Source organism: Dermacentor albipictus, chromosome 3 (assembly GCF_038994185.2).
Source record: "Dermacentor albipictus isolate Rhodes 1998 colony chromosome 3, USDA_Dalb.pri_finalv2, whole genome shotgun sequence".
NCBI lineage: Eukaryota > Metazoa > Arthropoda > Arachnida > Ixodida > Ixodidae > Dermacentor > Dermacentor albipictus.
Genome location: NC_091823.1, coordinates 121,321,511 through 121,349,415, shown reverse-complemented (window position 1 = coordinate 121,349,415; position 27,905 = coordinate 121,321,511). Strand labels below are relative to the sequence as shown.

At 50.1% G+C, this 27,905-nt stretch overlaps 1 protein-coding gene across 1 annotated transcript in view; it reads left to right on the top strand.

The window, feature by feature from the left end:
• Positions 1-27,905, top strand: part of LOC139057563 (solute carrier organic anion transporter family member 4A1-like) — a 79,509-nt gene that overhangs the window by 40,922 nt on the left and 10,682 nt on the right. Inside the window, exons 8-11 of the mRNA XM_070536004.1 lie at positions 1,607-1,777; positions 18,940-19,029; positions 22,956-23,151; positions 27,387-27,534. Coding sequence (XP_070392105.1) covers positions 1,607-1,777; positions 18,940-19,029; positions 22,956-23,151; positions 27,387-27,534 — 605 coding nt within the window. The remainder of the gene's footprint in view (positions 1-1,606; positions 1,778-18,939; positions 19,030-22,955; positions 23,152-27,386; positions 27,535-27,905) is intronic.

The window sequence follows — 27,905 nt, the reverse complement described above, 5'->3', positions numbered from 1 at the left end:
AAACGAGCTGGAGCTGTGGAAGATGACGACGACGCTGGAGTCAATCCTGATGATGATCGTTTTGCGTTAACACACGGGCACGATCCTGGGGAAAGTAGCCGTAAAAAAAAAGAAACGCTAAACAGGAATGATGACAATCTTCCACCTGCGTGCGCTAGGTGCAGCGGTAGCGTACTAAAACCGACATAAGCTCGCCTCGTCGATCCACTTTTCTGCGAACAAGGCTTCCGTACGGGAGCCGAAACGTCTTCAAGTTTTTTTAAACCTGTTCATTTTTGGTCGGCGTCTCTCCATTTTACCTCTTCAGTAATCCCGGACCGTATTCCGAGACGTTTCGAGAAATAAAGCGCAAACAAAAAAGAAGGTGCAGCCGTCCAGCCTGAATCTGACCGCGGTTGTACAGAGTGCCAGTCGGAAGTGTCACCTTTCAACTACTCTTGGATCGCACCTTAAGAGTGCAGTAGCGCCTCTAGCTGTTTTGATAGGTTGATGTCACGCTTTTCATTGCTTCTGTTCATTTATAAAACAATTTAAACGCAGCTAGCAGTAAGAAGTGAAAGGCAGGAAGGCGGCGCCCGGATGGCCGCGCACGCCCGGTCACCCGGGCCGTCCTCTGTAGGGATGTTTCACCTATTGCCAGCAAATGTTCCTATCGTGCGCTTAGGAACGTGAGTGTAGTAGAGAAGACGCTACTGTTCTTGGAGAATTCAGGAAGCTGAATTCACGCTACATATATCAACTCCGAAGATTGCATTTTGTGAAATGAAATAACTAAGTACACATAAATTGATATTTTGTGTCTTAGTGAGCTTTGTTGGCTTAGGCCAAGTAGAACACATGTTCAATTTCCCAATTTTGCTTCTTATTAATTCAGAATTCGAACTTGATGAAATAATCTAAACTCAAGCATGATGAAAGCAGATTGAACTACTGGTGTTGCAAAACTAGGTAATTAGGAAGGGCATTGAAAGCCCTGGAAGCTACATGTCTCTGCAGTAGGCAAAACTAGAAGAACACGCACTTTCCTGTAGAGACAGATATTGATTATTAACGCGTTGCAACTCAAAGATGCTGCTTGTGCTCAGTGGTGTAAGGCTGAGGAGCTTCACATGTCGTTACTCAGAACAGATTTTAGATTCTGCACATGCAGTCGTAATCTAAGAAGCAATAGTTGTAACACTATATATTTTATGATGAGGTTTTATGTGCCAAAGCCATTTTTTCGTTAGGAGGTACGGTGTAATGAAGGGACTCCAGCCTAACGCGGACAGTGCGTCCCGTTCAAGCGCGAACAAACAAGGACAAACTGAGGAGTAAACAACACGCGGACAACCTCGAGTTCTTTAACGCGCAATAGTTCAATCAGAGACAGTTAACTGCAACACACAGAATAGGCAGTGTGTTATGCGCTTGTGGCTATTGCGTTGGCAAAAGCAAAACTACGATTCACACCCTTGCGCCCTCTTTGAGTGTAAGGGCGTGAGTTTGCATTGATTTGCACCCTCATTCACTTTTAGGGGTGTAAATTACATTGCACTGCGCGCATTTCGATCAGTGCCTGTGAACAGCCGTTGACGCGAGGTGCCTGTCTTCTCCGATGCCGCAGGCTACGATGCGGCGTGCGCGGAGAAGAAGGGCGACCAGACGGCCGTCTCGGTGATCAGCATGATACCGACCAGCGAATTCGGCCAGCGCATCACCGACCTGCCCAAGGCCATTCGCCGGCTCCTCACCAACGTGCCCTTCATGATGCTGTGCATCTCATTTTCTTTCAGCCGTGAGTATACGCGCCGACGAGATGAGGTGTCACGTGACGGAATAACTGCCCCGAGGTGTCACGGCGTCTGCTCTCTTTAAACGAATAGGGCATATTCAAAATGTCGAGCGCCATCTATCGACTCGCACCAAAGCGGTATCCGTCATTTTGTCTAGGACATCGCGAAACGAAAGTGCTCGCTCGACAGTATGGCTGCATGATTTCACCCATGTTCTGTGGTGTTTGCCCACTGCTGAATATGCGGCTATGCGCGAAGCAAGGAGTAGGTAGCAAAGCTTGCAAAATGATAGGCTTATGTCCCCGACGGAAATAATAAAAGACAAATGTGCGAATAAAACAAAATCCGCAAGCTAAACTGTGGGCAAGGCCCATTGAGTTTTCCTTCTCGTGCCCCCGTGTCTGTCTGTTTACTGAGACATTTACAAAGAAGGCCTTCAGCCCACTCCCTCCCATAACAAAAGAAAAAAAAGTGCTACGCTTGCTTACATGTCAGCATATGTTCGGGCACGCGAACGCCTGTTTAGCCTTTAAGCGCATAACTATATTTGCTAGAACTTTGTGAAAGCACTGCTGTTTTATAAGGTGTGCGACGATCTTGAGATCTTAAAACGCTTTGAGCATTTATCAGCTAAAAAATATTTTCGCACACGCATTCAAAAACAACCCACGGGTCTTGGTGGCACACCCCATCTTGGTCTAAATATTTTCCACCCATAGAAAGAAATGAAGAAAACTTTTGAGAAGGCGGCACGGTGATCACCAAATTTCTATTTTCATTTGTACAAAGAAAGAATTAAGAAAAGAAAATCGGAGACGATTTAGCGGTAAATGCGAGAGAAATGAGAATATGAGGTTCTAGGCCCATGATTTAAACCACGTTCACCACGTTCGAAAGTGTTGTTCATGAGCTCACTCAACACACGTCTTGGCTCTTTGAGGAATGAAGTGCAATCGACGGTGGTCCGGAGCATACCACCGTCAGCTGCAATATATATATATATATATATATATATGTAATGTTACACACGAGGTGTTTAATGCAGGACCAGATGAATCTGGTTGATAGGCGCGGGTTGGAGAGCGGTCCCGCGGCAGCTTGGATAACGTGGTTCTTCCCTCTGGTTGTCTGCGCGGCAGCCGTGGTTCATGACAAAGCTCGTGACATTTCCCCGCTGGCAGACGAAGCCCGCCGGGCGAGTCAGGCATCTCGTGGGTTGTAACGCCTCAGACGTGCGACGTGTGTCACTTCAGCCTTGGCCGAGCGTCGTTCACTGCTCGTGAGACGCGCAATAAGATAGTTCACTTCGCTGAGGCGCTCCAGAATAACGTAGGGGCCGACGTAGTGGGCGAGAAACTTCTGGCACAAGCCACGCTTCCGCAACGGCGTCCAGAGCCACTCAAGGTCACCAGGATCGAAGTAAACGTGGCGGTGACGCCCGTCATAGCGTATCTTTGACCGATCCTGCGATGCCAGGGTGCGTAGCCTAGAGAGGCGTCGCGCTTTTTCTGCTCGACAGAGCATCTCATCAGTTGATTCGTCGTCATGAGCGAAGGAGGGAAATATGGTGTCGAAGGAAAAATGGTGAGTAACCAGTGGTCTCGTGTCTCGCGGTTTTGAAGGCATATGTAATGAAAGGCAAGACACTGTCCCAATTCTTGTGTGCTGAATCGACGTACATGGACAGCATGTTGACAAGCGTTCTGTTTGTGCGCTCGACTAGACCATTAGTTTGTGGATGGTAGGGCGTAGAGTGGCGCAAGCTACATGAACACAGACGCAAGGTTTCGTCAACCACGTCCGCGGTAAACTGTCGCCCACGATCGCAGATTACTATGCGAGGAGGTCCATGTCGGAGTATAACGTGAGCCAGTAAGAAGATAGAAACTTCTGTAGCTGTGGCCGATGACAATGCGGCAATCTCACAATAGTGGGTAGGATGATCTACGCGAACTATCCCCCAATGATTGCCCTTGGAGGATCGCAGGAAAGGGCCCAGAAGATCTATACCAACTTGCTCGAAGGGGACGCTAGAAGGGGGAACTGGTTGACGCAGGCCGTGTGGCGCTTGTGACAGACGCTTGTAGCGCTGGCATTGAGAGCAGCTGGCGACGTACCGTTCGATATCCTTCCGCATCTTAGGCCAGTAAAAACGTTCTTGAGCCCGCTAGAGCGTACGTGTGGAACCAAGATTACCGGAAGTTGGGTTATCGTGCATGGCGTATAATACTTGGTGGCGAAGGTTCTTGGGGACAACTAAAAGGTAGCGTGCATTGGTGGTCGAGTAGCTCTAATTATACAGCGCGCCACCATCACGTAGGCGAAAGCGACTGCCTGCAGGTGACTCCTGTGCTGCCGCGAAGAGCGGTTGTAAGCTCTCGTCCTTGTGCTGCTCGGATATGACGGTGCCCATATCCGGCAATTCAGGGGACACAAAAGCGATATATTCATCAAAGTTGTCCGCATCACATTCAGTTGTTTGAAGTGGCATCCGAGAAAGACAATGAGCGTCAGCATGTCGCCGGCCACTTTTGTAGCAAATAACGAAATCGTATTCCTGTTAGACGGAGGGCCCAGCGCGCTAGTCATCCTGAGGGATCCCGCAGATTCACAAGCCAGCATAGCGAATAAATGATCTGTTATCCCAGTGAAGGGGTGCCCGTAGAGGTACGAACGAAACCGTTGCACGGCGAAGATGACCGCCAGACACTCTTTGTTCGGTGACTGTATAGCTGTGCTCGGAGCGGCTCAAGGACCGGCTAGCGTACGAGATCACGTGCTCACTGTCGCCGACACGCTGAACTAGCACAGCACCGATGCCTACGCCACTGGCATCGGTGTGAATCTCAGTAGGTAATGAAGGATCAAGTGGCGAAGAATTGGTTGGGACGTCAACGGGAACTTGAGCTGGCGAAACGATGAGTCGCAATCTGCAGTCCGCTCAGAGGGAACGCCTTTTTGGAGAAGGCGTGTAAGGGGATGAGCGATGTCAGCAAACCGGGGAATGAATTGGCGAAAATAAGTGCACAAGCCCAAGAAACTTCTTAACTGCTTGACAGAGTTGGGCACCTCAAATGCTTCTACGGCCGCAGTCCTTTGTGGATCTGGTCAGACGCCTTCTTTAGCGACCAGGTGTCCTAGCACAAAAGTTTGTGGTTTCCCGAAACTGCATTTTTCTTTAATTGAGCACAAGACCTGCTTTCTCCAAGCAGTTCAAGACCAAGTCCAAACGTTTATTGTGCTCACTAAACGTTCGCCCGAAGATCACAACGTCGTCTAAGTAGCACATGAAACTTCCCATTTTAAGCTACGTAATATCGTGTCCATGAACCTTTCGAACGTTGCGGGCGCGTTGCACAACCCGAAAGGCATCACGTTAAACTCAAGTAGCCCGTCAAGTGTTACAAATGCTGTCTTTTCTTTGTCATCCTTGTGTATTGGAATTTGCCAGTAACCTGACCGTAAATCAATTGAGGAAAAGTAAGATGCCGCAAAAAGACAGTCGATGGCGTCGTCAATTCGTGGGAGCGGATATACATCTTTGTTAGTAACGGCGTTTACGCGACGATAATCAACACAGAACGCCACGTACCGTCCTTCTTCTCCACCAATACCACGGGGGCTGCCCAAGGACTAGATGATTCTCGAATGACGCCTTTGCATAGCATTTCTTGGACCGGATCGCTTATTATCTTGCGTTCTGACGGGGACACACGATAGGATTTTTGTCGGATTGGCTGGGCGGCTCCTGTGTTGATGCGGTGACGTGTTCTGGATGCAGGAATCGATGGCGGGCCATCATGCGGCGCAAAGTCGAATACCGAGGTGTGTTTCGTAAGCAGGGCCATCAACACTCGACGCTCGTGATCAATGAGTGATTTATCGATCATGGAAAGTATCTTGGAGCTCCCGGGGCTCGAGGCACTGGTTGCTCCTCCATCGGGTAGCTCTGTAATTACTGCCACCGATACAGGCAAGTCTTCCTGAAACATGGCAATCTTTAGGCCTTGAGCTAACACTGCCGCTTCAGTGGAACAGTTTAGCGCCCACAGCACCGCGCATCCATTGGTCACTGAGACCACGCAGTGCGGAACTAAGACGTTTTACTTGAGACAGTTCCGATGTACAGGTTTCACTGCAGCATCGAACGAGATAGGCGTCGGAGATGAACAGGCGACGGCAACACGCATCGCGGATAAGGCGCGCACAACTGTTTCATGAGACACGCACAACACACTCTCCGGGCAAGCTGCACCTTCAAAGAGCACAGGCGAAACACTGGTGTCGACGCCGAGTTCTCCCGTCCGGCAGTCAACATTGGCACCACACAATTGCAAAAAGTCAATCCCCAGAATCACGTCACGTGAGGAGCGAAGAACTGTAAACTCTGCATTAAAAACTTTCCCACCCAAAATCACATCCACGTTACACACACCAACAGGGTATAATGATAACTAGTGCACAGGTCCCAACGGAACATAACCTTGCGTCCCAGAAGGCCTTTAAACCCCACACTCATGACCCAGACAGCTGCTCCCGTGTCAAGTAAAGCTATTGTAGATACCCCATCAATCAGTAAATTAAACTTATTCTTCAGCATGAAAATAGTTGGAGGCAGTTGAGTCGGCAGCACACATTTTCCAGCGACCTCACATCCATCGGCCACGCTGGCTATAGTTTCCCGGTGGAGGCGACACGAAACGGCGCCGAGGCGATGGTGACGTGAAACGCGGCCGAGGAGATGGTGATCGGGAGGCTCGGAAGGCTGGTGGTGGCGTCAGAGTACGGTCGGAGGCAGGGGAGCGGTAGCGGTTCCGGGTTCTTTCTTCTCCAAAGTAGGTCTCCGGGGGGTGCATCGGTCCTCTCGGAAGTGGCTTCCTGAAGTGGTGTCTCCTGGCCACTGAGTGCGCAGTGTACAACCGCTAGACCGCATAGCCGGCGCTGACGATCCGTACTTCGATGCTCGGCGTCTGCTACAGTACCTCGCTATATGGCCAGGCATGCCGCAGCATTAACACACTAGCAAAGGCGAACCTGTAAATGCGGATTGAAGTATTCTGCCGAAGACATCGGTTGAGAGTAACGAGGCTCTTCCCCTTGAAAATGGTAGGTAGCGAGTCTTCGTGGACGAAAGTTGCGTGGGCGTGCATCAAAACGTTGAGGGGGTGAATCATCGCGTGATGGTTCGGTCGTACCGCAATGCGGTTCGTCTCTGAAGCCGTTAAGGTCCGCGACGTTCACCGAGTGGTTCCAAGTAGCCGACGGGGGTACCCAAAGGGTGTCTCGGAAAACGGAGGAGCTGCAACGTGGCGTCGCATAATGTGCCTGTTCGTCATGCCGCTGTAGCTCCTCGCGGACTATCTGGCGGATGGCGGACGAAAGGTCTGGAAGCAGAGGACTCGTGTCAACGCTTGCTATGGTCGTTACATTGGCCAACCGTCCAAATTTTGGTGTAATTCGGCGAGTCTTCAGCGCCTCGAACGTACGGCAGTGCCCTATCTGTTCTGATACAGTGTTCAAGTTCCCTTTACCAATAAGAAAGTTGTACACGTCTTCCGCTATTCCTCTTACGGCGCACCCCACTTCGTCTTCCTCTGTCATTTGAGGGTTGACAGTTCGGCACAGTTTCAAAATTAATTCGATATACGTAGTGCAAGCCTCGCCGGGTACCTGAGCCCTCTGGGATAATGTGAATTCCGCACGTTTCCTCTTTGCGTCCTAGTCACCGAAACACTTCTTGATCTCCTCAGTGAAGCGTGTCCATGTAGTTAGCATGTCCGCGTGGTTGTCATACCATGCCAATGCCGTGCCGGCCAAGAAGGAAACAACGGCCCTAAGCTGACTGGCAGCGTTCCAGATATTGTATTGGCTTACCCTTTCGTAATGGGTTAGCCACTCATCCACATCTTCCTCTGCCTTCGCCGAGAACGTGCGTGGCTCTCGGTAGTGCTGAATAGGGACTGGGTCGCCAAGGCACTGCTGGTGAGGGTATTTTGCTCTGTGGCCATGATTGAGTGCGACGGCGAAAGTCCGGCGAGGCGACGGCTTCGGCGTAGTTCTTGTGCTGATGGCTTCGTTGTAGGTCGTGGGAGTTACTCCGCACAGCTCCACCAAGTGTTACACACGAGGTGTTTAATGCAGGACCAGATGAATCTGGTTGATAGGCGCGGTTTGGAGAGCGGTCCCGCGGCAGCTTGGCTAACGTCGTTCTTCTCTTCTTCCCTCTGGTTGTCTGCGCGGCAGCCGTGGTTCACGACAAAGCTCATGGCTATATATATATATTGTGAGAGTACCGGGCCGACGCCAAGTGGCGTAGAGTTGCAGGCACGAGGCGTTAGGCAACTGTGTAGAGTAGCAGGCACGGAATGGTATAGGCAACGGTGCGTGACGGACAGGGAGAACATGGAAGGCGTGTGTGCGCGGTCAGCCTGCAGGGAGCGCGCGACAACGAACTGAGTGAGGGAAGTACTCGGCGGAGAAAGCTGCGTGCGGTGCGGCGGGACGGAACGCAGACTGCGTGTGTGCGCGTGCGCCGAGGATTTCCTGAAATAAAGAACGTATATAACAAGTGGGGGCTCGTCCGACCGGACCTAACATGGAGGACCAAGAATCGTGTAGTGCCACCAAGCCTGTTGCGCAGCCTCCCCTGCCTTCTTCGATTGTCCAAGGACTAGCTGTTGGCTTCGACCTCCTGGGCCCCAATGAAAGGAAGAGACTCGCGGCTGATATAGCTCAAATTCTGCGCACCACGCCGCTCAACGACATGATTAGGCCTGACGAGACAACCGCAACCGGCATTGCTAGGCCTGACGATACAACCGGCGCCGGGCCAGCGCTGAAAATCAAATGTGCATCCGTCCCACTGCCGAAATTCAGTGGCTACCAGGACCGACAATCACCGCAAGACTTTCTGGAGAAGCACTCAGAGTACTGCGATATTGCGGGGATCCCCCCTGACCGCCGTTTGCAGTTACTTCCAGCAGCGTTGGAGGGGTCAGCCAAACAATGGTGGCGCGCAGGTGCGCACCCGATTGGCAGTCCTTCGCGTCCGAATTTACGGCGCAGTTTATCACCGTTGACTAAAAGTTTAAACTAAGAGCAGAGCTAGATCAGCGAACTCAGCATCCGGCAGAAAAGCTCAAGCAGTTCATTCACGGCATTGCAGAATACTATGGCCGTATGCGGAGCCTGTTCGAGATGCCGAAAAGGTAGAACGCGTGCGGAGACAAATGCATCCGACATTCCAAGACCTACCAGCCAGCATGAGCTTCGCAAACCTGCAAGAAATGGCGAAGGCGGCCGGCCCTATCATGGAACGCGCTTGTCATCGCCTGCGCTACGCGCCACCGCCACCAACGCGTATTGCACAAGCAGCAGCTGATTTGGCTTTCGTCTATTCATCTCCGCGCACCACTGCAATGCCCAACCAAACGCACCCAGCCCAGCAACAAGAGTGACAGCTGCAGCCTGCCGCAGTTTCGGCTTCTGAGTGTCCACGGTCAAGGACGCTTCACGTTGGAGTCTCTGAGTGGAAGCCCTCACCTGTGCCGTTAGCTCGCGCGCCGAACACATGGGTAAACTACACTTCGGCACCGTAACAACTCGGGAGAGCGCCTCAGAACTTCTGGTTTTAGGCGACGCAAGGTATCCCGCGATTCGAGCCACCAACCCTGCTGTTTTCACGGCAATTCCCCGGGACACCTATACAAGCAGATTTCCCGGGAAATGGACGAACGTAGCCGCCTCTCCGGCCGACGGCTACGCGACGTCCCTGCAAGTGCTGGCAACAGCCGGGAATAAAGAGCCTCTGCTTGGACTGTTGATTAGTAACAGTGTCCTTTATGCACTCATGGACACTGGGGCAAGCGGGAGCTTAATATGTAGCCGTGCCATCGCAGCGGCCAAGAGCGCGGGAGCCACCTTCAGGAAAGAGGCACGAACCCTGAGGTTTGCTCAGGGCTGGTCACAAACTGCACAATCTGTTCGCTGTTGTATTCGTTGGCAAGGTGGGTACAGGAAGTAGCGGTTTCTTCGTTTGCCACAGCTGTGTCACGATGTTGTCCTTGGGCGGGATTTTCTTGAGGTGACAGGTATTTCTCTACACATCAGCCTTGGCGGATGGTCACTGCACTCTCTACCATATAGGCTCGTCAAACTTAAAAAGGCAGCGAAGTGGCCATGTGCGTCGGACGCTGGACACCGACCCCTGTCAGTCTGTAAGACAGCGTTGCAATGCGGTAAGCAAGGTCAAGAGCCCGATGAAAATGTGGCCAGCTATCTACAGTCACTTTTTGCAGGTGTACAGGGTGTGCGCCACAGTACCACTGAGAGTGGCGAGTGTAGTCTAGAGAACCTTCGGGAGGAGCAGAAGCAGAAACTTATTAACATCCTTGCAGGCCTTAACCATATTTTTACCACTCTGCCAGTTTGCACGTCCCTGGTGATTCACAAAATAGACACAGGCAGCTACCCACCAGTTAGATGCAAGCTGCACCCGGTTAACAGCCAAAACAAATTTTTGGTGGGTGTATCCAAGATCTGCTGGACCAAGACCTGATTGAGCCCTGCTCCAGTTCCTGGGCCAGTGCCCCTGTATTAGTAAAGAAGAAAACTCGAGGATATAGCCTTACGCTAGACTACAGCCCCTTAAATTCAATCACAACTGTGTCAGCTAGTATATCCCATGCCCCGTGCAGACTGGGTACTGGCTCAGCTCGGCCGCGCTAGGTGGTTCACGAGCCTCGACCTTGCTCAAGGCTTCTTTAAAGTGGCGGTTGCTCCCGACGATGTACCGAAGACTGCATTCGTGTGCCATAGAGGAGTGTTTCGATTTAAACGAATGCCATTTGGGGTAGCAAGTGGGCCGGCTAAATTTCAGTCGCTCATGGACAAAGTGTTAGAAAGCATAAAACACAACTTCAGCATGGCATTTCTTGACGATGTGCTCATTTATTCAGAAACTTTTTAGGACCACCTACAACATATCGGTGAGGTACTGAGAGGTATTGGCTCTGCAGGTCCGACAAACAGTCCCAGCAAAGTTACATGCTGTGAACAGGCATTAAAGTTCCTTGCACATATAATCTCTCCAGGCAAATGTCAACCTTACAGCAGACAGCAGACATCGTGCAGAGTGCGACGTTGCGTGTTGAGATTACAAGGTTTCAAGTGTAACATAAGGCATCATAAGCGGGCCAACATCCCAGAGGATGCACTAAGCAGGTGCCCCATCCCTGCTGCCAAATATGCTCAGCCTTGTTTGGCGGAGGACTGGTTTCCCATCGTAGTTCAGGAGCCACAACAAACCATTAGTTTTGAACTAGCAGCCCCTGTTAACGGGACTGATGTGTTTCCACTCACCGACATTGCAAAGTTTCAGTTGGAACAACGCAAGGATCCACTGCTGCTGCAGCTGCTGCAATAGTTATAGCTTGGCCTGCTACCTGGTGACGCTAAAGAGTCGAAGAGGGTACACGACCTAGCTGATCACAGCGAAATATCGAACAATGGTGTCCTTATGTATACTGTCGGTGAACGTAAGGTTTCCTGGCTTCCCCAACACTTACGAGACATGGCACTGAAATGGAGCATGACCACCCCCTAAGTGGGCATTTAGGCTTTTTAAAACTTGGAAACGTGTGAAGAGTCAGTTCACGTGGCTCGGTATCCGTTCCGATATTTCCCGTTACATCCGCAGCTGTCAGCAGTGCCATGCTTTCAAACCTCGGCAAAAACCAAAGAGACTGATGGACAGTTCATGGGCCACCCACCCAATGCAGCAGCTCAGTGTGGACCTTACTCGGAGCAAGCCGCGTGCGGTGCGTCGGGATGGAATGCAGACAGCGTGTGCGTGCGTGTGCCAAGGATTTCCCGAAATAAAGAACGTGCATGACAATATGAGACCTCTACCATGTGAACGGCTTCCCACGTACGCTTCAAACACGTACGCTTTTTCCTACTTTGACACTCCGAATACTGACGCTTAAAAGGAACGCATTGACACGTTAGCACAAGCGTGCAGATGAAGCACTTATTTGTCCATCAATGTCCATCAAACCAGGTTCCGCCATACAAAAACAAATGGAAGAGGTACGCGTGAGAAGGGCGGTGCACACCGCTCTACACATTACGTACGGCAGTTCACCGACGACATGAAGATAGACAACGCTTGTGCGATCAGCTCTCAAGCTGTTGCAGTTTCACGATGCAGTGCGCTGTTGAATCGCATGTGGGTTCGTTCTCCTTGTTTTTTATGCGAAGCATATTACTAGAGCTCAACCCTGCTCCTCAGGCGCGGCGGTGTCGCCTTCAATACCACGTGACACCGTGACGTCACGACAGAGGAGAAACGGGGCTCCAACTCGCGCCGTCGCTCGCGGCGTCTCCTTCAAGGCTGACCACGTGACACCGTGACGTCACGACAGAGGAGAAACGGGGCTCCAACTCGCGCCGTCGCTCGCGGCGTCGCGGCGGTATATAAGCAGCTGCGCTTGCCTCTGCTAGACACTCACAAGGTGAGATACCTCCTGGAGACAGAGCTGCTTGTTGGAATGAGAAGCGAAGGTTGCGGCGTGCTACAGCGACTGTTTCTAGGTGGCTTTGCTACGGCGCAGCGACTACGCGCCCCGCATCGGACGCGGTGAGCGTCGAGCAACGCAGCGTTCGGCGCGACAACGATATGTGCGCCTGAGCAAGCGCCGCACGCCTGAGCCGACGCCGACGACACCGGCTTTTCTGCGACACGAGCTCCTTAACGCTGTCGCGTTAAAATAAAGACTAGTATGCTTCGCATCCTGGGCTTAACCTTAGCTAAGCCACAGCCATTTTTTTGTCGCTTTCGGCTCTAGTAGGCGGACGCCGTGCTATTCTATGAGAGTCTTGCGCTGGAGTTTGAGGTATAGTAGCGGCGCCTGGTGGCGGTGCGGGAAACGACATATGGGTCGTACCAGCTTGGGTCGTATTGAGCCCTGGCTGTGGCGAAGCACGTTTCTAGGCCGAGTTTTGCATCGATTCGCACTTTTTTATGCCCTGTTGCGAGTGCGAAAAGGCTCGTCACTTCTCACAGACCACGCCGACCACGCTGCGAGCTCGCCGCAGCGTATAGTTTAACGAAAACGGACTCTCCGTGTGCCGTGGGACGTAATGCTGGGAGCAGAAGGAATCGGTGACGCCGATCCAGAGAGACCTAGCCCAGCCTCGAAAAGGCGTCACCGTCATTACTTCTGCGTCATGGGCTGCCATGAACAAGAAGGCCTGAATCCCAAAATCAGATTCTACCGTTTTCCTTCAAGGCCTCACGAAGTGGAGCGTCGGGCGCGCTGCATAGCTGCAGTTCGTCGCGCTGAGTAAGCGAAACTTCGTGCCATGCTGACTGCTTCACCTGTCTTGAAGCTTGCTTGATTATCTGCGTTCGAAATTTTGGTCTTTTGCACCTACAGTACCGACAGCAGACCGACATAGCAGCAGGCATGGCTGGTAATTCACGATTCGAGACCCGGCCACAGTGACAATTAACAATTCGACCGATGCGAAGTGGTGAAGTGTGTGCATATGAGCACAAATGGTCGGGCTCATTCGATGACAATTCACTACTCCACGTACTACGAGCAGCACAGGTTAAGAGAGTTAAATGCGCTCATCCTTGATCTCAAGCCAGCACGTTGAGGCAGCGCAGCAAGGCAGTATTGAATGCAGCACATCGATGTTCGAGCGCTGTCATTAAAAGCTACATCAAGCGAGCAGCGCATATCCATTGCATCAGTTTAGCGGCATGCAGTCAACAAAGGTTGCAGGAGGCCCGCCGTTTGGCGGCATGTCGAAAGACCGTTGCCGTCGCGGCGCGTACGATCGTGCGCTCGAGCGCTGCTGTGGATTCATTTAGAGCACGCATTTCCTCGCGTTTGTGCGCCTGAATCTAGCACCTAGCGTGCAAACCTTACCTGTAGTTCCACTTCGTACGCGACTCCCTTCACTTGCGATTGACACCGTGCTAAAACTTCGCCGCCTAATTCTTGAACGGCGCACACGTATTCGGCACTGCATAATTTCTTGCCTTTACGCAGCGTGCCACCCCTGAAAAAATCTTCGGCGCCCGATATACGCAGCAGGCCGTGCTACAACACAACCGAAAGTGGCGGGTCCACATTGAAAACGTGCTTTCCGAAGCAGACGACCGAGCTTGGTACGACCCATTTTAGGACAGAGGGAGCTTTTTAGCATCTTTCTCGCAGCGCCCCCTGGGCAATGCAAGAGCCCCATAGACCTTTTACAGTGGAGCCGTTAGAACCTCGCTGGTTTGCTCTTGCCGTACGCGGCTTCGCCGAGCTCAGGGGGAGAGAGCTGAGTGAGAGTGAAAGCAGCGTATGAGTATAAAAAATAGAGTTTTAGATTAGGCGACGCAAGCGGTTTGCGTACGCAAGAACTAGGGGGCACGGTACTGCGCATGCGCGGACTCCTAAGTCTGGGTCAGCGCATGCGCAGTACCGTCGCCCCTAGTTCTTCCGTACGCAAGCCGCTTGCGTCCCCTAACCTAAAGCTCTCCAATAGCATCGCGTAGCGTAGCGGCTCTGCGAGGGTGGGTGGAGCCTAGCGGGGGAGAAGGAGCGCTGCGGCGGGGACACAAATGGTGTGAGTCATTGCTCTCCTATAAAAAAAATTACCGACGATTACGTTACTTCCTAATGCGAAATTTGAGCGCAGCAAATAAGCTGTTTCACCTTTTCGATAGATTGAGGCAAAGAAATCGAGCAACACATGTATGCGCTATCACAGAATTTTTTTTTTATTTTTCACACGTATTCCTTTAACAAAGACTCCACTAACAGTTCTTGACAGTCATGAAGGAAGCTTTGTGGTCGGAGAAATAGACTGATATATGTTCGACTTGGTACACCACTGCTTGATTCTCAAAGACGTTCACAAAGACGTTCACAACTGGGCCCTTAATGCCATATTGGCCTCCGCCGTGCATCAGTCGTCGCACTTGCATGAATGGGATTCGCGGAGATACGAGTCTTACACTCACCGCATTAAGTTGTGGAAGGTGCGCTGGCCTCGAGGGATATTTGTAACCGTTTGTTGTCGAAATAACAACCAAAACAAGCGCGAACGAGACCGACCAAACAGAACCAAACAGGCGCGGGCGAAAGCTGTGGCGCGAGCAGACGATAGTACGAAACGAGCGGATCGGCTGAGACCAGACACGAGTGCGCATCGAGCCGTAAGGAGGGTCCGCATGACACCAGCATCGCGCACGCACGTCACTGAAGGGGCCGCTCTCATTGGTCTCCGCCATTCGCGGCTCGCGTCCTTCGTCTCCCACTCCAGCGAAGGGGGGCGGAGCTGGTTACGAGGCCGACGACAACGCCGACGACAACGACGACGCGAAACCCAGGAACGGACGCCAAAGAGCTGCGCTATAAAATTGGAGGCTTATCAAGGTTAAGCCCACTGGATGCGAAGCATCCACTGGGCTTAACCTTAGCGTATCCTTAGCGTTTGGAGGCATCTTGACCGTATACACGCCCGGCGCAAAGACGCTGGCGCGGTTGCGGGCACAGAGACCGACGCGACGGCGGGCGCGCGCCGCTTCATCCATGGCCTGACGTCACATATCACGTGATGCAGCGATGGCGGCGCCGCCGCCGCGTCGCGCGCGACGGCGCGAACCGAAGCGTGGAGGCCTCCGCCGGGCGACGTCCGACGGCGCGATATGAGGCCCCATCTGCAGCCGGTGTGACGTCATCACGTGACGTCACATGTGATCTCACTTCAGGGTCAATGGTGGCCACCGCCGGGAGGCGACCGACGGCGCGATATGAGGCCCCATCTGCAGCCGGTGTGACGTCATCACGTGACGTCATGTCACGTGACCTACTTGAAGGTCACTTGAAGGTCAATGGTGGCCACCGCCGGGAGGCGACCGACGGCGCGATATGAGGCCCCATCTGCAGCCTGTGTGACGTCATCACGTGACGTCATGTCACGTGACTCCACTTCAGGGTCAATGGTGGCCACCGCCGGGTGTCGCGCGAAGGCCCGAAACCTACGTTAATATGCTTCGCATAAAACCCGCCCGCCCGCTCGCTTTGGCGGTCCTCTTTCTCGCAGTGGAAAAAAATCGCCGAGCTGGAGGAGAGAGAACGAAAGCAGCGTATAAACATAGCATCGTGCAGCATAGCGACGCGGCGAGGGTGGGTGGACCCTAGCGCGGGAGAAGGAGCAGCTCGCACGTGAGCGAGGAACGCGGCCCAGATGCGTGCCTGCTCGCGCGAGGCAGTGGGGTCAGGCGAAGGAGGAGGGACGTTCTTCGCCGGCGGCTGCTAGGGTGCCTCGATGTCCTCCTCGCCCGCCGCTCCGTACAGAGTGGAGACAACCGCGGCGCTTCGTACGACGTGGCCACCCGAATCGCGGACGCCGTAGTAGACGCCTTTGGAGAGCACCGTAAAGGCGCGTTGCCGGCGCTCGTGTCTTGTGTGCGGTTTGGCACTACTTTACTCCCCAGCTCCACTGATTCTCTGGTGTCTGCGATAGGAGAGCCACGCATACTTATTTGTCCACGCTGAGGCAGCAGTGCATTCACGACCCCAGAAAACTTCCGGTCAAGCACTTCTGACACTAATGTTAGCGAAGGAAAATGAAGTATTTTGTCCTGTAATACATTATAGGCACGTGCTCTTGATGTGTTCAGGTAAAAGGAATGTTCTCCAGGCGTCGAGTAATACGTGCAGCTTTCTTGCTATACTTAGCAGTAACGTTCACTTCTCAAAGTTTATCTAGCTCTGCAGCAAAGCTGGTGCCAGCTGGAGAGTTCTATGTGGTCATATGCTATTGTAGCTTGCGTTGTTTCAGAGTGCTTAACCGTAGCGGGTTGGAAACGGTTTGTAAGCAATAAATAAAAGGGTTTGTAGAGTTGTTCATGGTATTGCGCTGTGCTTTGTAGGCGGAGCGTACGTAAACAGCGAAGTCCTCAATACTTACGAACGCCAACAGCACAAAAGCAAAGCGAGATTTAAGTAGTGCACAGAACGTGAGCGAGGGAGAACACGCGCAACGCCTTACTGCGCGAAACGTTTATAATGGCGGCAGCGAACAGCAAGAGACAGCGCACGGACCTGACCGTCAACTTGCTGATCACGTTTGTCCTTTCACGCTACAAACGTGCACGTAGACGCGAAAAGAGGCTCGGCGACAGGTTTCGGTTTCAACACAGTGCATATGTTGAGAATGCCGTTCGGACAGGAGAAAGGAAAGAACGGGTGTTGGTTAGTTTATACGTGGAGGCACAATGAAGCTCGTTCTTCAATAATAGCTGGAGGATGTAGGCGACTGTTACATTTTGACTCCTGAACAGCCGCATGGCGACGATCGCCGAGTCGCATAAAATGCAGGCAACTACTTCGCAACGACACTCCAGAGAAGATGGTGGGTGCTGCCAGTGTTGCCATGCAGATCACTATGTATTTTGAATATCCCCTGTTATTTCTGGCGGAAATGCGCGATTTCAATGTAGATCTGTGTGAGGGAAATTAGTCGGCCACCTTGAGAGTACCCGCCATTGTTGGTTCAGTACATATGCTCTTTCGCCGCTAAGCACAACGTCGACTGCCGGTCGTGGCGGCCGTATTTCTGATGGCGACAGAATGATAAAACGTCCCGGTACCTACGCTTCATTGCCGTAAACGAACGTGGTCATCACTATGGTGGCAAATGCCCCGTAATGCTTGCATGTAAGAGTACAAAACTTGCTTATAGTATAATTGTTACGACTTCAGTTGGAGTGCGCCTCGTCTATGTGGAACACTAATCAGTTTTCTTTTTACGTTGTCGAATCAATATGCAATGAAGCCGCTGGTTTAATGCCGCACGAGTTAGAACGTGACAGCAGACGTAGTAATCATGCTCTCTTCATTCCTCCCCTATATACAGTGCGTAGAACGCTACGTGGTGCTTTCACAAATCTACATAGATTGTGTTATCATTACAAAATATTGTATACCATGCATATCCCCGCGATTAGACAATGGATGCAAACTAGTCCTGAAGCTTGTACTTAAAATTTCGTGTGCGCGGTTGTCAAATTAGACTGGAATCGGCTGCCAAATTTTGTAGTGCTGACAGATAAAGGTCGGGAATGTCAGACTGGAGTTTAATGCCCACGAAATGCCCAAGACATGCTGACGCCGCGTGACAAGGGGTTGACGATATCTTCGTAAGTGTGAACTTAGATCACGGAGCATGAGAACATTCGCTTGGAGGTTGCGTTTTCGGAATGACAAGACACTACGAGAGGACCTATCACACGATTTACCTTCTCGCTACAGTTGATCTCCAGAGACAGTGCAAACGTAGCAGCCTCTCTAGAACGGGCCCACTGGCGTTTTCATGCTGCGTTGACTAACGCACGATCGGTTAGTGTAATTGGCGTGCATTTACAATAGACAAAAGAAAATTATTCAATGGGGCCACTTGCTCAATTTCTAGCTTCGCATCATCAAATACGTATTTTAACAAATATATGAGCCGCAGCGAGCAACATAATCCGGCCCCGAAATTCAGTGATGATGACCTCCGAATTATTTCTGTTATTTTCCTTTCTACGACCGCTACAATTTGTAAGTTCCAATATGGGCCGTGAAGTAATTAAGTTACCTAGTGAATTCTCATCAGTTAGTGGAACATGTGTATAGATTTCTCGTTCAAATAATGTCCGCCTCTTTCAATACTCTAGCTCAAGGTCTAGAATTGTTTTCTGCCACAGGCGATTTAAAAAACAAATTCTGGGGCACTTAGGAATGATTACCTGGAATAATAAATGTTGGTCATATGAAAGGGCTATGTGGCATGTGCCAGACAATGTCACGCCGCTCGCTATTGTGCAATCGCTGTACTGCAGTCTTCATTATAGGCCACTGGACATCACCCGATTTCCACGCAACGTTGCTCAAGAGTTGCTAGCTTGAATGGCATGTCAGAATGCGATATCGAATTGTCTCCTTAACCGCCCCGTGGAAAATTGTCACAGTGCGAAGCAGCGCTCGATGTGCACGTGGCTAGTGCGTCACAGTGCTATACCGTTCTTTCTTTTTCTTTTTGCCGAGCGCTCCCATGATATCCTCTAGTATGAATGCGAAAACATTCTTTTCATCTGATGGCCCGTTCGCAGAAATGTTCACCACGGGCCTCACCTCGATGGTGACCAAGTTCTTCGAGTCCCAGTTAGGGTTGCCGTCTGCCAGGGTTGCCTACATGGTCGGTAAGTGAGCAACTCGTGTATGTCGCTTTCCTGTTTCGTTTGGTACATTGGAACGCCCTATGCCCTGTGGTGTAGCCCTGCCCTCGCGGACAGAATCAGGAACATGACGTCTCTTTGTTGGTTGACGTTCACCGTAGGAAGTGCAGAAAGAGATGAGGACTGAACACATCGATAAAAGAAATCGATGGTTGCAGTACCTACACCGATTGATTAATACACGGCGTCGCCTGGCGAACTTTTTCAGACGCACATTGTTTTCAATCAAGTCATCAGCAAAAAGCATTTAGCGGTCTTCAACTTTTCTCTCCTCTCGTTCGATTTTTCTTTAATTATCAAAAAAGATATTATTTTGCCAGCATCGGCGGGGCAAATTAAGTGTCGCGATGAGGAACAGAGGAACATACTTCCTAAATTATACGAAACAGCCTGCGCCAAAAGCTCGGGAGGACCGAGAAGCATTAGGGCAGCAGACTTGAGGACCCGTTCTCTAAATCGTGTGTCGCTTTTGGCTACTTGAGGAACTTTACGGGAAACTCAACCGCATCACGTTGGTAGGGTCCCTGTGGTGAGCCGAACGGCTTGGAGTTTGACCAAATGCAGAGTTTCGCGGAACTGCTAGCAGGGCGAGCCTTTTACCGCCCACTACACAATAGGCGGTTTGAAAATGGCTGGCTCGGTGGCGCCACCTGATAGCGTTGAGTTTACGTATTGTGGTTTACGTATAACTAGGCTTCCTATACTTCCCTCCTGGTGCAAAGTGTAGACAGAAACATCATCGTTAACATGCAGGTTTTCTTTCGTTCTTTTTCGACAAGAACGCCCACGTAACGCACAATTCCAGCAGGTTGTGGTTGTACAAAGCATCACTAGATGTCGCTACCAGCCTTGCTACGGCAATCCACTGCTGCGGTAACCCGGTTTTGCGTAAACGTTAACGCTAAGACGTTTATTGATATACAGAAGCTCCGGAATGTGATACAGCAACGTATTCGCTTCTTTGTCGACGTATACCTCGAATAGGGTGATCAACTTCTGTTGACCAGAGCACGCCCTTCTGTGTGTCATTACTGATAATAGAGAGTGGTAGCATAGGGGCCCCAATAGTTTGGGGCCCCAAAGAGCTTTGCGGGTGTTAGCGTTGGGGCACGCAGGAGTGAAGAGCTTTAGAATAGGGCTTTGCGTTTGCGGATAGCGCCTTGCGCTGACAGCGCCACAATGGCGTCAAAGAAAAGACATTAGAAATAATTAAATAAAATATGGGATATTATGATGGGAATAGTAAATGTGACTTGCGTGTATTAGCGTTTAATTACAATTTAGAGGATATTCTGTAAGCAGCAAACAATTAGTTGCGCTTAGTTTTGAGCAAACCAACTTTACATGCCTTCACCAGCCAAGCTTAGCCGTGTTAGGCCTACGAGCCATAAAATCCACAATCGAATTCGGAATAAGCGGCGTCTAAATCAATCTTCATAAGACACGCTAGTTGAGAGAAAGCGATAACCGCAGTCACTTCTCCTAGCTTGCGAACTTCACGCGTTACCACGAATCGAACCCAGTTTAGTGCTAGGTTAGAGCCGTCGCTTCGATGGGTGCCGCCATGTTTGTTTGCGCAAAGCTTTTGGGGTTGCTGTTTGGGCCCCCGCTAAATCGGTGAAATAGCGTTCCCAACGCAAAACGCGAACGCAGTTTGCGTCTCGCGCATGCGCCATGGCTTCGACGCTATTTCTTTAGGGCCCCAAAATGTTTGGGGGCCCTTATTCTAAAACTCTCTAATTACAGCGCCCCGTCTAGCATAACGCAGATCAAAGCCGAACTATCGTTTCAGTCGTTCAGTACATGCCGTTATATTGCATTGCTGTCATTATTCCTATAAGTTCATTCACTCTGAATTATCCCTACCATGCTTGAAACACCACGCCTTTACATCGCGCAGATTACACAATTATTTCAGCTCTTCCGCGTAGATGGAGCGACACAAGTATTTAACTTTTCACCACTGCCTCGCGCTATCGTCTCTGGAACAGCCTTCCGGATAGCATTGCTTCGCTCAGAAGTCATGATGCCTTTTGCAGTAATTTGGTCAAACATTTTTCTCCACACTGTGCGTGTAGGGTTGAGTTAGTACAGGGGCACTTATAAATCCCATTACGTTTACGTTTTCAATGCATTGTCACGCGTTATGCCATGTGTTTTTTTATTAACGTTACGCTGTGTATAACGTCCCAACGCAAAGTATCTTGCTGCTTTTATGTAATACTCTTGCTGTTCTTGCTGTTCTTTTGTCATCCTTGTCTGTTCATTCCTTTTTCTTTTTTTCCTTTGTTTTGGACATCTTTCTGTACATACCTAAATTTCATCATTTTGCGCCAATGTTTCAACCCCTTTACGCATCGATATCTTTTTACCGATTGTATCGTGTGATAAGCTGTACCATATATGCCCCCTCACCCTATGCCTCTTCGTAGGCATGTGAGGTACTTCTACATAAACAAATAAATGAATGAATGAATGAATGAATGAATGAATGAATGAATCAATGAATGCACGAATGAATGAATAAATGAATAAATGAATAAATGAATAAATGAATAAGTAAATAAATAAATAAAAGAGGCTCATTCCAACGATCACCATATAGTGTTCTTCACTATGGTGAAAGCAGGATATAAAACAGCGCTTTAATCTGTGTTCCACGAATCAGATCTTTCTCCTCGTGGTGTGTGTTATTATGAAAGCGATGAGCACTGCCGAACCAATTTTCTAAGTACTGAAGACTTTGGTATACGCAGTGGCTGATTGGCTGCTTCCCGGGCGTGCTATCTTACTGTGATTCATGTGTTCAGAAACGCTAGCTGAAGCACAGTGCGTGTCGTACGCATTCTCTCGATTCGTTGAAGCAGTGAAATATAGTCTTCGCCACGTTTGCGCGTTGCCGTCCAAGAATGAAAATGTTCGACTTTTTGCCATTATACTTCTGAAACGCAGGTGACCGCGAACCGCTTCCATCTATGCGCGCCAACTTTTTTTTTTCATTTTATGTTTACGGAAAAAAGAATTATTGCGTTGCTCTGGCTACATTAGTGAGTACGGCGTTTTGCACGCGGGAGTACGAGACTTTTGCCGTGGCGTTTTTTGGGGTACTAGTGGGGTACTAGAGTCTTTAGGGGTACTATAGATGCGACAAGGCGAGCTAAGGGACTAAATGGCTGCCGCTCATTTCTGCTACTTGCGCTAAGTACTTCACAGATACATGTGACCTGTGGAAAAACGAGTTCAGGCAGCGTGAACTAAAACTTACCCGATTGTGGACAATGTACGTATTTGTACGGCGCTAAGACGGCAAGAGAAAGAGAAGTGCAAAGTGCACGTGAAAGTGCTCAAAGCTTTTGTGTTTGTGCGTAAGCTTAAATAGGATAGCCTGATGGGTTAGTCGGAATGGCAACATTTACAATGTAGTGCAAAGGGCACACACACACACACGGCGACAGAAAACGCCGTGGGCCCTTATTCTTTTCTGTCGTCGTGTGTAGGCACTTGGTGCTACAGTGTATACATGGCGCATAAGCGATGCGTCTATCTCTTTCTCCCTCATGTACTTCCTCTTACCTCATTTTTAGCTTTCTGTCCTATAGTCGCCCGACACAAAAACATGTATTGTCGAAAATAAAGCAAGCGCCCAGTTCACTTCTCGCTAAATCCCTTTGTCGCGCGTTCCAATTGTCAGTGTGATGTACACTTAGCGCAAGTAATAGAAATAACATACAAGCAGACCCACATTATGTTATACTGCGCTTGATAAGTTGTAACACGGTCGCAAGGAATACCGAGCCGTCGACTGTACGGCGTCGATCATTTGGCTCCGGAAAACGAGTGAGTCAATCTTACTCGAGCTACAAGCCAAATCGAGCAATACTTTCGCACAGGGAGCATCGTGCTCGTCGGTGGCGGCTTCGGTGCCATCATCGGCGGGGCGCTGGTGAGCCGCTGGAACCTGGACTACGGGGGCATCATGCGGCTCTGCATGTACAACTGCTGCTTCTCGTGGTTTGGAGTGCTCATCTTCACGTTCAACTGCCCGCAGAACGTTTACGCCACGCCGGATGGATACATCGGCGAAGTGTGAGTTCGCAAGCGCGCACACACGCCCGGCCACGTTGAGGAGCGACCGAAATCCACGCGTCTGTTCGACACGTGTGTGCAGGAAGATCGTTGGACGTGCTCTGCGGAAACTTGCCGGAATATAGCATCGCCTCCGAGATTCGCGCGGGCCGGCTGGTTTCCCATTTTTTACAATAGGCGGTGTTCACACCCCAGCGACGGTAAAGCCCCTTAAACTTCGTAAAGTACTGCCACGCTTTGAAGAATGCCGCCTCCTCCTCGCGCGCTCTGGCCGAGGCCGATGCCGCGTCGCTATTGGCCTAACAGCATCACGTGGGCCCTCGCGCCGTGCTTCAGCGCCATTTTTGCTCGAGGAGCGTCTACGGAGTGGCGAGGAGCACATGTTGGCGCCATTGCTACGCTCGAGCAATGTAGGCGGTGGCACGGTCGAGGAGGGTGCGTGAAAGAGAGGAGAAACGAGGAGGAGTGAAGGCGGAGGAGGAGAGTGTCGCTACTTTACGAAGTTTAAGGGGCTTTAAGCGACGGCTGCCTCCTTGTAAGAGAAACTGATCTCAAAGGCGATGCTTTTGATGGTTGCATGAAGTGGAAGTGACTTTCAGAGCCAGAAACATATCATGGCCACCACGTTTTAGACGTACACCACCTATTATTGCAAACGCGTAGCTGTTAATGCACTGTGGTGTTCGATTTGCCGTCGATGTTAACCGTCGCCGTCGTCGTCACGCCGGGGTTGTAATAGGCGATGTTCAAAACATCGAAACCGCGACGTATTTCAGGAAGCAGCAAATGATTCGGTGCTTCTAGTGCACAAACGCATGTCATTCTAGACTCACTACCCTTACTCAGAGAGAGCCGGCGATGGGGTTGCGATTAGGATGCCAGATATTGTGACGTGGTTTGCTGCATCCCGGAATAAACGACTCAATAACGCCAAGTGTTTCTGGGTCTCTGCCTTGTTTACGTTACACTGTCGTGCGTGGCGCACTGAAGAATGGCGAAGGAGACAATATGAATGGCCGATAACTGCTGGAGCAGGGGAACGATGTGGTTTTGCTACCCAGTTGTAAAGTTCCTTGACAAGACGCTACAGCACAGAGCGTTCTAATGCGCACTAAGTCGCGAATTAGTATAAGTCGCGAATTAGTAGAAATACCGTTGTTGCGGCCCAGCCTTCCTTAAGCGCTAGCGCTTTTCGTACGCAGCGCTTGCCTTGGATGTGAGCATAAAGGCCCCATTAACTCATATATTATTGTTTTCCCGAAAACTCTCCAAAAATATTGGCTACTGATTTTTTTTCAAGACATGATTCTGTAATATCGCAGTACTTTTCCCCGAAATTCTGCATCGTGCCCTTTTTAATTGCTACGGAAAACGCACTTCAGCTAAGATTTCAATATGCCAGGCTTGTATACGTTACAGAAAAATGTAACCGATTACAATTACAATGACTTCTTTCAAACATGTGGTTGATTGCAGTTACCAATTATTGCGCCACGAAGGTAACTGAGCAATTAGTAAAAAATAATCTTACTTTAACGGTACTTTACTCCCTACATTTATTAACACTGCACAAATAAAGTAGCTAGAACGAGCTGACCGGGCTATTTCAATGTGTTTGTATTTTTTAATTGTTTATCTTAGCTATCAATTGCTTTTCAAAATTTTCTTTGGTCATTTTCGCTAGTTTTCTTGTGAAGCAATCTGCAGCGACACTGAAAGATCTCTCGACATACGCGCTGGAAAGAAGGACTGTATTGTACCTCACCAACACATTGCGCACAAGATTGTGGTTACTCCATGCGACGATGCTCTGGTTTGGGACATCTATAAAGTACTGAGCTTCATTGTTGTTACTGGAACTAGAGGAAGGCGCTTCTTGCAGGGCCACTGATAAACTGAGAAATCGTCTATAGGTGATTCCCTGGCATTAACATAGGAAGTGACCATCGCTGTCGAGCCATAAAGGCACCGTTTACGTTTGTAGGCACACATCTGGTGGACCTCATCCTGGCGCTCTTCACTCATTAGTAATTTAGGCTTAAACCACGAACGGTAACGGACGGCAGCAAGCGTTTAGGTTCCTTGAAAGTGTGGCCAAACGTGTAATGTGTTTTAAAAAATATATATGGCTGCATATTATTCAGCCCTAAATAAACGGCTCGTGTATTACAATGGCAAAAGTAGCTATATACAAATCACGTATATATGAGACAGATAGAAACATACGCGTTTAACGGCAAATAACTTCTGTCTATATCAGAGAGCTCAATAAACTGCATTAAGTGAAGAATAATAATTAAGAAGCTGCTCTTACCACCTCCAAGGGAGGGCGCCTAAAGGCGTTTGCAAGAAAGCGAGAGACAAAGAGAGAGATAGAGAAATTGTAAGACAGAAGCAGAGAGGTTGAACTTTTAAGAGAGGTGTGCAAATATGGAAGCCTGCATATTGAGGTGATCGACGCATAGCTATTGGACACTGATTGTGGAAAGAGGTAAGCTAGGTACGTGCTTTAATCCCTTTGGACACTATAGTTGCCGCGAAATTTAAATGCTCAAAGCTGCGTCGCCTGTTATAGCTTGTTTAGTGAAAAATTGAACTTGTTGCTCAAAAACGTAAATTGGATTCAGCGAGCGTTACCGAGTAAACAAAGTAATCGTTAAATTACAAAATTACAAAAGAATGTCGTTCAGCACAAGTAACTAATTACATGTAATTGGTTACGTACAAGTCTGGCCATGACGCAACTGTTGGTCGCCCTATAGAGAAAATAAAACTAACTTGCGCATTATACTTAATGATGCCAACGAACTTTAATTGCACCCGAGGCATTTGCGCGGAGACGAGTGGAGTGAGTTTTGCTGCGTCGCTGTGCCGGTCATGTGGATGACGTTCGTCCCTCGCACTCGCCAATAATTTCTGCAGTAGCGGGTGGAAAGGTCACCAGCGCAGTCACTCTTTCGGGAGCAATATAGCCTGTGCACATTGAGCAGGGAATCTGAATACTTATTTAGTAAGGTTGTAAGAATGGCGTTTAGCGATCGCCAGACGTTCAGCAAGCAACCAACCCATCGTTTTGCCAGCGGTTGGTTGCTGAGGTTGGCAAGGCCTTGGACAGCCGTAGCTATCCCAGCTGCCATACCTTACTGCCAGTGAGTGTCACTTAAGCCCAGTCGCCATGAGAGCGATCTTGTGCACGACGGCAACGAGCGACGGCACTAAGGGACAAAGTGGGCCGTCGCTCGAACAGATCGCTCGTTCTTGTCGCTCGATCGCTCGGTTCTGGAAATCTAGCATTGGTCGCTCGTCGCCCCGAAGTGATATGGGCGACTAGACAATAACGGGAAGCCGGAACCGGACGTGCACCCGTGAGCAAAAGTATACGGACCACAGGGTCGCCGAAAAAACATAATTTCTTTGTAATTAACACGCATAAGCGGAAACTGACGAGTGCAATAGGTAATGCCAAGTTTGGACTGCAATCTTTACTTTCAAGTTGTATTCACGGACACCGGAGAAAATTAGTTTTAGCGCGCAATCCCTGGTCCGCATACTTTTGTTCACGGGTGTACGTCAGTCCAGTACTACCGATTGTCGCACGGAATAAGCAAAGAACTAAATTTTCGTATACCTGCAAGACTAAGAACTGATTGCAAGACCTTCATAAATTTTTATGCTGCTCTTTACCGTAAAACCCGTTAACTTAAATTATTGAAGATTATTAAAGCACATGTCACGCCGAATTCGGCGCTTATTTGCTGCCTTCATACCGGCAACACCCGGAAGACATCGGTCAAAGTCGTCGCCCATATACGACTCGAGCAAACGCGCCAGCCATCTCCATCGCGTCGCTTGTCGCTGTCGCGTGCAAGATCGCTTGCATGAGGTTTATACTTTACAGGTAATGTTATTACCATATCTGCAATGATGTCTAGAAATAAGACTCTCAATCATTAAATTATATTCTGGGGTTTTGAATGCCAATACCACGATCTGATTATGAGGCACACCATAGTGAGGGGCTCCGGCTTAATTTTGACCACCTGGGGTTCTTCAACAAGCGCTCAATGCACGGGACACTGGCGATTTTGCCTTTCGTCTCTATCGAAATGAGGCCGCCGCGACCGGGATTTGATGCCGCGTTCTCGTGCTTATCAGCGCAACGCAACAGCCACTAAGCCAGCACGACGGGCGAGGACTGCATATACTTGCGCCTGAAGTGACTCGCATGTTTGCAGGGGGACCTCGAAGTTCAACTTCCAGTGCAACGCCGACTGCAACTGCACGTCCGGCTTGCTGAACCCGATCTGCGGCGCTGACCACGTGGTCTACCTGTCTCCTTGCTTGGCGGGCTGCCACAGGGAGCTCCAAGTGAAGAATGTCAAGGTGAGCAGGCTTCACTTTCACCTTCAGTCGAGCCCGCCGTCAGGCACGAGTACAACCACAGAGATCGAGCTTACGACTATGTCCAGCAGGCTGGAAGCACCGACAAAGAAGCACGAAGTGGACGAGAACAGTGTTTCCTGTTTCTTTCAAAGCGAAGCTTTCTTTGGAAACCCCTGCGCCTCTCTTGCTGACCATGGCTGCTGCCTGCTGCTGATGTCTCGCTGAATAGGTCTTACTGGGATGGATGGATGGATGGATGGATGGATGGATGGATGGATGGATGGATGGATGGATGGATGGATGGATGGATGGATGGATGGACGGATGGACGGACGGACGGACGGACGGACGGACGGACGAGGGTGGGTGGG